The 14,125-nt window shown below is 43.2% G+C and overlaps 1 protein-coding gene across 3 annotated transcripts in view; it reads left to right on the top strand.

Annotated features, from left to right (window-relative positions):
• Nucleotides 1-12,728: 12,728 nt before the first annotated feature.
• The window catches only part of PKN2 (protein kinase N2), a 47,937-nt gene continuing 46,540 nt past the window's right edge, over nucleotides 12,729-14,125 (top strand). The window contains exon 1 of one of the 3 annotated variants that reach the window (XM_035121355.2): nucleotides 12,729-13,167. In XM_035121355.2, coding sequence (XP_034977246.2) covers nucleotides 13,117-13,167 — 51 coding nt within the window. In that variant the 5' untranslated portion in view covers nucleotides 12,729-13,116. Of the gene's footprint in view, nucleotides 13,168-13,364; nucleotides 13,628-14,125 lie in introns of those variants that run through there. The other 2 variants (XM_060276747.1, XM_035121359.2) reach the window with 2 other exon arrangements.

Raw genomic sequence — 14,125 nt, 5'->3', positions numbered from 1 at the left:
ACTCTACGTGGGGCTACCTTTGAAGGTCACTCGGAAACTGCAATTAATCCAGAATGCGCAGCTAGACTGGTGACTGGGAGCGGCCGCCGAGACCACATAACACCGGTCCTGAGAGATCTAGACTGGCTCCCAGTACGTTTCCGAGCGCAATTCAAAGTGTTGGTGCTGACCTTTAAAGCCCTAAACAGCCTCAGCCCTGAAGGAGCATCTCCACCCCCATTGTTCAGCCCAGACACTGAGGTCCAGCTCCAAGGGCCTTCTGATGGTTCCCTCACTGCGAGAAGCCACGTTACAGGGAACCAGGCAGAGGGCCTTCTCGGTAGTGGCGCCTGCCCTGTGGAATGCCCTCCCACCAGATGTCAAGGAAATAAACAACTATCTGACTTTTAGAAGACATCTGAAGGCACCCCTGTTTAGGGAAGTTTTTAATGTTTGATCTTTTATCATGTTTTTAGTATTCTGTTGGGAGCCACCCACACTCTGGGGAACGCCAGCCAGATGGGTGGGGTAGAAATAATGAATTATTATTATTATTATTATTATTATTATTATTATTATTATTATTCAAATTGAAGTATTCATACATACAAACTGCCGGGGGTGTAAGGTCACTGCAGCCAGTTTAATAGCATGGTCAGGAACCGTCTGGTAGTGACTTCATTTGGCAGAAGGTAGAAAGAACAATCAGTTATATTTACAGGACGCCAGATTACATGACACCCCAGCTCCTTTGCCATCCTTGGTTATTTTCCCAGCACACAATTGGCCTGAGATAAATGTGCGCAATCAGGGCTATGAAGAGACATTCTAGCCTCTGCAGAAATTGACATCTTTCATTTATCGAGTCCTTGGCTGCTCTGTTGTTTCACAATGTTTTTAGATAGTTTTAAATGTTGCTGTCAATTGTTGTTGTTTTTAATTGGAAAATTTATTAGTATTAAAAGACAGTATAGTGTGTTTTTTTAAGCGGGGGGATTCAATGTGGTAGTCACAAGATGTGTTCATAGAATCATAGAGTTGGAAGAGACCACAATGGCCATCCAGTCCAACCCCCTGCCAAGCAGGAAACACCATCAAAGCATTGTTGACATATGCCTGTCAAGCCTCTGCTTAAAGACCTCCAAAGAAGGAGACTCCACCACACTCCTTGGTAGCAAATTCCACTGCCAAACAGCTCTTACTGTCAGGAGCTTCTTCCTAATGCTTAGGTGGAATCTTCTTTCTTGCTCCGTGTCCGCTTCTCTGGAGCAGCAGAAAACAACCTTTCTCCCTCCTCTATATGACATCCTTTTATATATTTGAACATGGCTATCATATCACCCCTTAACCTTCTCTTCTCCAGGCTAAACATACCCAGCTCCCTAAGCCGTTCCTCATAAGGCATCGTTTCCATGTGTTTGAAGCATGGAAAGCCGTAACCTTGCCTACAACAGATTAGGAATGTGTTAGAACTAGCCCTTTCTGCCATGGTACCCAGCTTTTAACATATGAGTGTTTTTATCATTGGAGCATCTAGCCCAGCAGCCAATAAACCAGAGGTTCAAATCTCACTGCAGTTTAATCTTTTATGAAATAAGCCCCATGGGGGAGATAGCAAATAGGCAGAAATTTCGGAGAGGGATAGTTCAGCATTACCCAAATTCTCCATCCACCAACTTTTCCCATCTCTGAAGTTTACTCTATATGAGTTGTGTGCCTCAAAGGGAAACACTTGGAAAAGTTCTCTAGTTTTCCTACTCCGGTCAATACATCTAACCAAGATTTATGTGCCTTATCTGAAACCAAGGCTCTATCTACCTTCCTCTCCATAGCTAAGCAGTTGGTTATCTTATCAAAAAGTGTCATTAGATTAGTTTGAAGGAATTGATTGTCAGCTTGACATGAATGATTGAATGAACAGACGGTGTTACTTATCACACAGTCCTTTGCAAGCGGACAGCAACTGGCTTTCTAATTAGGTGGCCTGAGTGCTATGCTTGGAATTGAAGTTGAACTGATTTGAAGATAATTTAGTGGTGCTCCTTGGTTTTATGCATGAAACCTGCTCTCCGTTTTAATTCCTTGCAGGGTGGAGAAGCATCTCCTTTTCTTTCAGCCCTCTAAGACAGTTTTGTTTCCCCGTGATTATTACTAATGGGCATTGACAACAGTATTCTGTGAAGAGTGTAGGCACATTCTCAAATCTTTCCTGTTGCAAAATAAATGTATCTACTAAATTAATTGAAACAAAACAATGCAGAAAGCTCTCTCCATGAGAGCCATATCCCCAACACCACCATCTAAACAAGGGTTTCCTAAACTTGGGTCTCCAGCTGTTTTATCGGCTACAATTCCCATCATCCCTGACCACTGGTCCTGCTAGCTAGGGATTGTGGGAATTGTAGTACAACACCTGGAGACCGACATTTGAAGAAGGGGAAAAAAAACCTTGTCTAAACGTAGTAGTGCTGTTCCAAAGCTTTCTCATGCACATTTATCAAAAGCAACAGATGCCATGACCCAGGATCTTGCAGCTGAGGACTCAGAGGTGAACAAACTTCAGTCTATTTCCTAAGGGAGAATAACCACCAGGACCCTCCCAGCAGGACACAGTCCTGTCACCATCCTCTGCCTCAAAAGATGAGTCCTTTGCAGTACCTCTGCCCCCAAACTCTTATCAAAGATAAACCTTGCAAAATAAGGGAAGGTCTCTTTAATCAGCCAGCCAACTCTTCCAGAGAGGCGGAGCCTACCACAACTCAAGCCTTGTTGGCCAACAAAAGGCTTCAGACAAGCCTAGCACCCTGCAGAGAGAACTTTCCTGCTGCCTTAGTAGGGGCTCCTTGGAGCTCTCCAAGGTCCTGATTTTGGCTTGTGTTTTTTTTAAAAATATATATATATATTTATTGATTTTATAAAATTGAAAAAGCACATAAAGCACAAAAATACAAAAAACACATAAAACACAAAAATACATAAAACACAAAAATAGAAAATACCAAACAAAATACAAAAAGCAAAAGAAACCATATTTATCATTCATATATCCTAACATTGTTGACTTTCTCATGTTCCTCCTAACTGTGTTTCATTATATATCATCCTTAGTAATTTCTAAATCACACTTCAATCATCTTATTTTTGCCTTAACAAAATATAATTCAATCCTTTTATTAATTCCTTTACAAACATTTCATATCTTATTTCACACATATCTAAATTTTAATATACTATAATACCTCTACAAATCCTCCTCTACAACCTCCATGTACTTCCAAATCTTATATTAAACATTTCCTGCTGCCAGTTTACTGAGCTATGTGGACCAACGGTCTGATTTGGTAAAAGGCAACTTCCTTTGTTCCAACATTGTTTGTTGTTGTTGTTGTTTAGTCGTTTAGTCGTGTCCGACTCTTCGTGACCCCATGGACCATAGCACGCCAGGCACTCCTGTCTTGCACTGCCTCCCGCAGTTTGGTCAAACTCATGTTGGTAGCTTCGAGAACACTGTCCAACCATCTCGTCCTCTGTCGTCCCCTTCTCCTTGTGCCCTCCATCTTTCCCAACATCAAGGTCTTTTCCAAGGAGTCTTCTCTTCTCATGAGGTGGCCAAAGTATTGGAGCCTCAGCTTCAGGATCTGTCCTTCCAGTGAGCGCTCAGGGCTGATTTCCTTCAGAATGGATAGGTTTGATCTTCTTGCAGTCCATGGGACTCTCAAGAGTCTCCTCCAGCACCATAATTCAAAAGCATCAATTCTTCAGCGATCAGCCTTCTTTATGGTCCAGCTCTCACTTCCATACATCACTACTGGGAAAACCATAGCTTTAACTTATATGGACCTTTGTAGGCAAGGTGATGTCTCTGCTTTTTAAGATGCTGTCTAGGTTTGTCATTGCTTTTCTCCCAAGAAGCAGGCGTCTTTTAATTTCATGACTGCTGTCACCATCTGCAGGACATTACATCTGATGGACATTACATTTTTTGAAAAGTAAATATGAGGTTGATGGGTTTTGTACAGATAAACAATTCTGCATTCACAAGAAATATGAATGAATGACATCCATAACAAACCTTATACTAATTAAGTAGACTAGAAATAAGTTTTCTACTTATTCTGGTCAGGTATCCCAAGCTCATACACACACACACACACACACACACACACACACACACACCACTGGCTTATAACAAAAAACAAACCTCAAAGCTGCTAATGAGAAGAATAAAAACAATTAAATTAACAGTGCAAGCAATTAAAAGCAACTTACTTTTAAAAACTTTAAAAAAAATAAAATCAACAACATGCTATTTAAAAATCCCAAAATAAAAACACCTGTCAACAGTCTGCATATCTGGATAGGCTTTTTCTTAGCGAGATATAAACATACCATAGCCATTATGAATGAGTGTGACAATCATACTAGTTCTGTGTCTTTAGGGTTATTACACAACTGGAGTAAAATTCACACATTTACCAGCTGACCACTAGATGGAGCAATTTCATGTAATAAAGTAAAATCTTCAGCGTTTCAAACCTGAACAGGGTCACAGTACAGTACTAATTTTTCCCATTTAAACCACAGAACATTGTGAAATGTCTGTCCTTACAGTACAAGGAACTAAGAAGTTAACATAAACAAACTACATTATATAATGCCGAGGTGGTTTGTTTGTTCATTTGTCACTGTCAACACAGCAACAGGAACTGCAATAAAAGAAAGAATTAAAAGTACAGTATTCTCATTATTATTTTTTAAAAAAGTGATTTCCCCATTTGATTTAGCTTCAAATGGGCTTCATAAATGCATGCTTCATAAATTTAACAAGACCAAATCCAATTACCAGTGTTTTCAGAGTTGTTACATACATGGTGATACTGTATCAGATTATCTAACTTCCTTTTAAGTCACAACCACTTTATTCCTACAAACCCCCACCTATGGTCTTATTTCTGTTAAATATCTTGCTTCGGAGATTTCTACTTCTTTTTTAAAAACTGCATTCACATTTCTATCCTGCTTTTCACACAATACCTCCCCCTTCTCTATTTCCACTATCAAGCGGAAGACTCAAAATGTTAACCGTTGCCATTTGTGGCTCATCCTTTTTTAAATAAGTTTTTATTAAATTTTACATTTTATATTCAACATATTAATCATATGAAAGAAAATACAATAAAACAAAACACCCTCCACCCCATGACTTCCCTCAATTTCCCCTTCTGGTTCCTTAACTATTTGCTACTTCTGCTTAATTTTATCTTATTTTTCAACTTTTAGCTGAATGCTCTTATTTTCTTATCATTTTTATACCAAATTTCCTTCCAATTACATTTTACATTTAATTAATTTCCATATTGTTATCTCTTAACCTTTACTCTTGTTTCCTTAGTTGTAAGTGTTTACTCAAACCCTGCTAGTGAGTCCATTTCTTTACAATATTTCTGTAGATATAACATGCCATTTGTAGCTCATCTGAGCCGATTTGGGTCAGGAGATTCACAGCAACCATCCTGGAAGATCTGGAAGACTCTTTGCTTCTAGCCTTTTTGGTCTTCAGTTGCCACCTCATTTTTGTTAGATCCAAACAAACTCCCTTCTCTGGTGACAGCTCCCGAGCTGATCTCAGGGTGAGCTGCTTCCTCCTTTGAATAGCAACACAATGCTCACATGAATGGTGGCATGGTACCTGAAATTTGCAACATGGATTCACAGCTGATAATCGCAGAGGTCTGGGTATCAGAAAGGCTGAGCCCCACCCCCAACCTTTTTATAAAAAAACGATTTTCATTTTACAAAAAAACACACACACACAAAAGGAACATATTATTATTATTATATATATATATCATGTTTCAACTTCCCTCCCCCTCTTTCTGCGGTTCCTTCTAGTTATAACGCTTTACTGCATTTCCGAATTAAACCAAATTATAATCCATCCCATATAATCAGTATATATTTTATACCACTGCATGTTTTTACGTTAATCCTGCTAATGACTTAATCTGCTTACAATAATTTTGCGGGTATTCAATAAACGATTTCCACTCTGTATTTAAAAACTTTACTGCAGGGTTCCCCAAACTAAGGCCCGGGGGCCGTCTGCGGCCCAATTGCCTTCTAAATCCGGCCCGCGGACGGTCCAGGAATCAGCATGTTTTTACATGAGTAGAATGCGTCCTTTTATTTAAAATGCATCTCTGGGTTATTTGTGGGGCATAGGAATTTGTTCATTTTTTTTTTCAAAATATAGTCGTCGTCCCCCAAAGGGACAGTGGACCGGCCCCCTGCTGAAAAAGTTTGCTGACCCCTGCTTTACTGTCTTGGCTTCTTATTTGACTGCTTCCCAGGTATGTCTCGCCTTCTGCTGTGGACACTGGATGGTTACCTCCTCCTACCTGGCCAATTCCCCCCCCCCCGGCAACACCACCCAGCTGGATTGGACGGCTGGCTGTGTGGGCGGAGACCACAGGTATCCAGCCTGGGAAAACAGTGCCAGCCTCCGAACTGCTGGGGGCTGCCTGAGGCTCCCAGGGTGCAATGCGCGACCGCGCAAAATGCACAGCCCTTTAATATGGGGAACGGTCATTCTTCCAGTAAGTTTTGCCATTTCTGCATACTCCAATAGCTTTTGTTTCCACTCTTCTTTAGTTGGGACATGGTCTTCTTTCCATCTGTCTGTCCAGCTAGAGGAATGAGAGTTTGCTGGCTCTCTGGTTGCTCAGAAGCTCCAGCTTCAGGGGCAGTCTACCACTGAATTCCAACTGCTAGAAGGCACATAACAGGAGTGGGCTACTAACTTCCTGCATTGGGTGCTTCTGGGATTCCTGTAGACATCTGATTGGCTCACTGAGGTAGATGGGCGTTTGCTCTCTGATCCAGAAAAGTATCAAAGTGTTAAAAGAAGACTCAGTGGAAGAATGTTGGGGAGTAGAGGAGTGTGAGAGAGTCTTGCACATGATTGACAGACAGGCGGCCGTGTCTGTTGGGAATGGAAGTTGGAGAGATGAAAAATGGAGAGGAGATGAAGAATCAGAGAGAGGGAAGGAGAGATGGGAGGGGAAATCAAAGAACAAGGAAATAGCTTAATTGAGCACTCTTAAGGATAGTCATCCACGTTAGATGAGGCTATTAAAAACTCGTTTTAATGTAATGAATCACCTGCCACAGAAGACTTAAGGCAGCTTCCAAACATATCCATAAAAACAACTAAACATAACTAAGATAAAACAAGACCAGAAAAACAACAACTAGAGGCATGTTTAAAAGCAACATACAATAAGCTTCTAAAGCACAAACCTTTTCACCCAGCTGGAAAAGCTTGTCGAAACAAAAATGTCTTCCGTTGTTTTCAGAAAGTATGAATAGCGGGCAGCGATACGAATTCTGCTCAACAGAAAAGGGGCAGCCTCACTAAAATTCCTGCTCTGAATTACTGTGCAGCAGGCTTCAGATATTCTGCAGACTCCTGCAGAACCTAGGGACCCACTGGGTATATATCAGATAAGGCAGCCTCTCAAGTAAAGCCTAATGTTGTATGTTCATACCAATCCTTGAGTTTGGACACATAACAGATTAGCAGCCAGTTCAGATCCTGCAGACAATTTTAAGAATTCTGTTTAAAGCGACTACTGCTTCTAAGTATTATTTTCCACAAATATATGTTTACTGTTTTAGCTAACTCTGTTCTGGTTTGGGTATCATTATAATACAGTAGTACATTTCACTCCACATGCCTTGGGTAGATATACACCTGTGTTGTAAAGCACTTACAGTTTTGGTTGGAAAATAGGGTGTGAATAAATTGGCCAAAGCAATAAAATACTTGAATAAGAATATACTGAGGGAGAAGACCACCGCCCTCTGTACCTCCATAAGGATTGGCAGTGGCTATCTCTAGAACCATTAAAGGAATTCTGGTTAGTCTGTCCAAGGAAAGAGTGGAGTATACCTTCTGAGGCAGAGTTCGAACATCTGATAATGGACATAAAAAGCATATACTAATGGGGGGAAACATGAAAAGGGCATTGTATTGGGGAAAATGGCTTGCAAAAATGTGTACATTAGTCAAAACTGCATTAAAAATATGCTCATTGGGAGAAAAAGGCTGGAGGATTTGCACGAGAATCACAAATGGATGCAGAAATGTGGAGAACTGAATTCAAGAATGGGAAAATGAGGAACTTAAGAGAACTGAAACTAACAGAATTCTCCATCCCCAGCTCAAGAAAACAAATCCCTTGCACCCACTTTGAGCACAGAGCAGAACAGAGCAGCACGAGTCCTTCTCTAGCCAAACAATTGTGTGGCTGAACTTGAACACAGCACACCCCTTGGAGATGCTTGGTCTGAACCTAGTCCTGTGATGATGTGGTAGATTGAAGGAGGCTGAGTAGAATTCACCTGCCACTGAGACAGTTTGGGGGGGGGAATGGCATTTCCCCCCCTTCTTATTGCCCACTACTTTTATTATTATTATTATTGCAGGTTACCACTTGTCTAAACAACATAGTGCAACAGAAGAAATTATGTCCCAAAATAAAACCAGTAAGCTAAAAGTGCTTAGCACAAAATCTGAAGTCAATGCTGTGTTTATTGCCCATAACTCAAAACACACTTTCTTTTGCAAGCAGAATGCTTAGGTTTCTGCCGTTGCTGTGCCATCCCCTTCTGCCTCTGCCTCACCAAAACAAGTTTCCCTCTTGCGTTCCAAACCTATCAGAGCTTCCTGGTCGAACTGATCAGAGTGCCAAATTTCCACTGGCTCAGCCCTGCCAGAAATTTGCCCACTGCCTTCGTCTGAAAACACTTTCGACACAGAATAGCTCTCTTGATTTTGAAGGCACTCCCAGGAGAGCTGAAGACGTTGATTTCAAATAACTTATTAAAACCTACTTCTTCAGGAACTGTGTGTGTGTGTGTGTTTATACATGACAGCACCTAATTTTTTCCATCTTTTAAAAAGCATTTAGCTATGCCTTTTTCATGTTTCCCTCCTAAATATAACCACTTCCAAAAGGCGTTAAGAGTTTGAATGCCACGACCACGTTGCTTGTGGAAAGTTAGTAAAAACTCAGATCTTTGCAGAATATAGCCTTCTTTTAAAATCTTTCCATATCAACATTTGCCTCAGACTATCCTTCAATGACGTTAAATTAAGAAGATTTTTTTTTATAAAAAAAAAGATTACGGGGGGGGGGATATGGTGTTGAGTCAACATCCTCCACCCTGTTTTCCATACCTAGTGAGCATGCTCCAGCTGACTGGTTTTCAACTCAATTTCTACAGCACCGTCAGCTTCTAAAGACAACCATGGGAGTGAAGTCTGCAGAATGGAACCTCTGGAATCAAGGTACCTCGAGAAGGAATAAACACTTAATTTACCTAAAGGTAAAGTTCAATGTTCTTCTTCACTAGATAGCATGTTGTTGTCCCCCCCCCTCTTTTTAAGAACTATTCTGTTGAAATAACACTTCTTTTCTCTGTGTTATTTCCCATTCTAGCAAATATCCAGTGTGTGAGGGCGGTGAATCTTTTTGCCAGCAGTTAGGATTTCTAACAGGTTAGCCCCATCCTTGAAATGGATTCAGGAGCATCAGGCCAAGTGGCCAAGTGAAGCCCACTGAAACTATCAGAAACTGTGTGATGGGGAAAGAGCTTCGGGTGACAAGCAGCTAATAAGTCTAATAAATGAAATGAAATGAAATGAAATGTAAAGAGCTGTGATAGCAGGGCATCTGGTTTGCATGCAGGAAGTTCTAGGTTCAATCCCTGGCGTCTCCATGTAGGGCTGGGAGAGACCTTGGCTGCATGGCACCTTCCTATGTTCCTGAAATCCCCAAGGCCTTGGAGAATCCTGTCTGAAGGATATTAAAGGCTGGAAAAGGTTAGGAGAGGTGCACGGGCGTTAGGGGGCAAGCTCCCCCATGGTGGAGGCCCCAGCTCTGCCCAGCCAGGTGAAAAAATACTACTGGCCTTTCTCTTGTTGGCTGTAGTAGCAGGTGGAAAAATCTACAGCAGCATATTTCAGGAGTGAAGCACTTGGTAGCTTTGAATTCCTCAAGGGGCCTCATCCTCAGGTCCTTCACTGACATCAGTCTGAAACTAGTGAAGTTACAGTAATAATAGCAACAACAGCAACAACAACGGAAGAGGGGTCATGTGCCAGCAGCTAAAGACTGGTTGCCTTTTGCTCACGCAACCATTGCACACAACCCAGAATTTTGGTATCCATCATCTCTGGAAACAGACTAAAACCATTATTTGCATTAAAAAATATTTTATTGTCCAGCCAAATCCAATGCAGCTTTACTAGAAACTGAGTTCAGTAGGGCATTCAGATGTTGGTTGTTGGATTTCAACTCCCATAGCCAGCATTTCAAGCCCCTGGATCCTTATTTTTATTTAAATGGTACTACATCGGTCACTTTCCTGTCGTAGGGCAGAAAGGCCAGTCTTAGGGATGTTCCATCTTTTTTGTTCGAAGATCAGCAGTTTCACATTTGAGTTCTTTAAGAGTGGGTGGATTTGCCATTTGTTCAGGTGGATGCCATCAGGACCTGATGATTTGTTTATTTTAAATGTGGTGAATTCTAATGCTTTTAAATATAACTTATTTATCATTTAATTGAGTCAGAGGCTTCCTCCTCATTATTCAGATGGGTTCTTTGCTATCTTAATATTAGTATTACTTACTTAAGAAGTTCAACAAACACTAGGTTGCTAAATGCAGGTCTCAGTCTTAAATTTAAATATGCGGTAAGTGCATAACAGTAATATAGTGATAATATAATGAGGTTATCTTGGTCGACTTTAATATGTAACTACATGGGAACAGTCCCATGGACTGCAAGAAGATCAAACTTATCCATTCTGAAGGAAATCAGCCCTGAGTGCTCACTGGAAGGACAGATCCTGAAGCTGAGGCTACAATACTTTGGCCACCTCATGAGAAGAGAAGACTCCCTGGAAAAGACCCTGATGTTGGGAAAGATTGAGGGCACAAGGAGAAGGGGACGACAGAGGACGAGATGGCTGGACAGTGTTCTCGAAGCTACGAACATGAGTCTGACCAAACTGCGGGAGGCAGTGGAAGACAGGAGTGCCTGGTGTGCTCTGGTCCATGGGGTCACGAAGAGTCAGACACGACTAAACGACTAAACAACAACAACACATGGGAACTGTAGTTCAACAACATCTGAAGGACACATTTGGTTTCTCTTGGATTATAGCCTAAGCTCAGTTTGGGTTTATTCTGTGCTGTAAACTAATCAATGCTGTTGAAATAATAATGAATTAATTTTGATTTTGATTAAGCAGGAGTGGAGAACATGTGGCTCCCAGACATTGCAGGGCTAATATCCGCTCTGACCATTGGCCATGCTGGCCAAGTCTGATGGGAATTGAGAGTACAACATCTGGGCAGGTGTATATTCCCCACCCTGTGACAAAGATGATCTTTACAATATATAATTTATGCAGCCTGAGAAACCTCATTATATTATCACTATAGATGAACAAGAAAAGTAAGTACTGTATGGCTTGTGCAAAGGTAGGTCCTGTCTATTCTAGAGTTTAGCACGTGGATAAAGACTTAGCATGTGGATAATGGCAATGTAGACGCTGTATAATTTCCATAAGCTCTCTCCCCCTCCCCCTCCCCCCGCCCATGTCATGGGATAAGAGCAAGGCTGGATTTAGGTTTGATGAAGCCCTAAGCTACTGAAGGTAATGGGGCCCTTTATATGTCCAGCTGTCCTTTTGTCAACAACAAACTCTTGCTGTTTTTTTGTGTTGAATATAATAATAATAATAATAATAATTTATTATTTATACCCCGCCCATCTGGCCGGGTTCCCCCAGCCACTCTGGGCGGCTTCCAAAAAAACAGAAATTCTAAAATACAGAAATCCATCAAACATTAAAAGCTTCCCTAAACAGGGCATATATGCTATATGATTTTAAAAATTCCTACCAGTAGCACCTTAGAGACCAACTAAGTTTGCCATTGATATGAGCTTTCGTGTGCATGCACACTTCTTCAGATACCATATACAGTATGCTATATGGTAATTTAGGGACCTAATAGGTCTCTAAAGCCATTTGCACATGTTGCCATGCATCCAGCCCATGCAGAATGTAGGCACCCTATATATAGAAATGAGCAAACCAGTGATATTTTCGGGAGCAGGCGGGGCCCATTACTTACATCATGGGAGCCTACACAACACAACACAACACACTGTTGCTGTATGTATGTTTTATTTGTTTCTTATCTTATATTTTGGAAATGTACATCCAGTGTTGTTTTTCCTTTAAATTTCTTGGGGGGCCCCAAGAGAGTGGGGCCCTAAACTATAGCTTGTTTAGCTTAGACGTAAATCCGGCACTGCTGAAAGTCCGTTTGGGGACATGCGGGTTTTTTGAACTCGGTCGGAGAGCATCTGCAGTGAGCACTGAGGTCGGAGCGGAGTTTGCGCCGTGCCGGGGTGGAAACCCTGCTATCCGACACCGGCTCCCCGAGGGCGGGGAGGGGGGGAGCGTGCGACTGACTGCCTTGTGTGGGAAACAGAGCGAGAGAGCGCGAGCGCCGCGTCCCCTCCCCTTCCAGGCGAGAATTCCTCTTCCGCTCCTCTCTCAGAACGCGCCCCGCCCCCGCCCCTACTCCCGGGCTAGTCACGTGCTCCGAACGGCCGCCAAGCAGCGCCGCTTTTTACGACAGGGTGACAGCCAAAGGGTGCGACGACGACGACGAGGAGTGGCGGCGGCGGAGGCGCAGGAGGAGGGAGGAGGAGGGAGAGGGAGGAGGAGGAACCACCACCACCACCCTCTGAAGGGGTGTGTGGGAGGGTCGGGAACGGGACGGCGGCGCGCGCACGGGCGGGAGCGAGCGCGAGACGCCCGTCCGTCCGTCCGTCCCGACGCTAAACAACACCCACCCCCTGTCCCCGTCCATCCCCGTCCCCTCATGGGAATGTGAGGAGAGGGGGTTGACGCCCCCCCCCCCCTCAACCCTCGCCTCCGCCCCTGCCGCCGCCGCCGCCTGAGTCGCGAGCGAGCGAGCGCCCCCCTCGGCCCAGACCCGCCTTCCCACCGGCGGCGGCGCCCAGGTGCGGAGTCCAGAGCCAGCGCGCAGCAATGGCGTCCAACGCGGCCGAGAGGGAGATTTTCCTCACAGACCTACAGCAGGTAAAAGAGAAAGAGAGAAGGTGGTGGTGGCTTCGGCGGCCGAGGCTCTTTCCTTCGTTCCTTCCTTCCTTCTCACGGCCCGGAGAAGCTCGTCTTCCTTCCTTGCCGCCTTTTCCGCCCCCCCCCCCAATCCCCTTCCAGCCTGGGGCCTCCTGGCCGCGGAGGTGGAGCCGCCCCCACTCCAGGCCCCCTTCCTCGGCGAGGCACACTCTGCCTCTCCGTGTCTTAATCTCCTTTGCTGCTGTAGCCGCTTCTCTCTCTCTCTCTCTCTCTCTCTCTCTGGGCTCAGGCCACCTTGAGGTGGGTGGACCCCAGGAGTTTTCCTTTCCCCTTTTCTCCGTCCCCCGCACACACGCCTTTCTTTCTCTTTCTGACACACACACACTCCCACTTTGTGCTTACTGGTAGAGAGTGGGGAATCACTATCTAGTAACTGGGCAGCGGGAGAAGATATGAGCAGGTTTGTTTGCTTCCTTATGTACCTTTCATAGCTTCCTGACTAATCCTGTATAGAGTTGGGGTGCATTTCCTGATTTTGTATAGGACTGGCTTGTTCATCACAGTCAACCTCTCGACCTTTATTCTTCACAAAATTAGTTTCTGCTGATCTCTCTTGAATACAAGATGACAGCTCTCCCACATTTATAGGACTTTAGCATACGTTATCCATTTAATGGTAAATTGCAGTACGTTGTACGCTCCTTGTATGTTGGAGTTATATTACTTACAAGTTCCATAAACTTGCAGCATGTATCCAGTATTTCACATCCATGGTCAATTGAGAAATGAACGCCCGACCAGAAATTCTGTTACTGCCTAAGTGTTTATATGAAATAGTGCTGTAACATAATTGGTATACTGTAGTTGTATCCAAATATTTGCCACTAACTGTCAAACTGTGTACAATGGGTGGATGTCAAGTGTTCTTCCGTTCCTAAATATACTGTACAGTGTGAAA

This window comes from Zootoca vivipara, chromosome 7 (genome assembly GCF_963506605.1).
Source record: "Zootoca vivipara chromosome 7, rZooViv1.1, whole genome shotgun sequence".
In the NCBI taxonomy this organism is placed as follows: Eukaryota; Metazoa; Chordata; class Lepidosauria; order Squamata; family Lacertidae; genus Zootoca; species Zootoca vivipara.
Note: the sequence above shows the minus strand (reverse complement) of the source record. Positions and strands in the feature narration are given on the sequence as shown.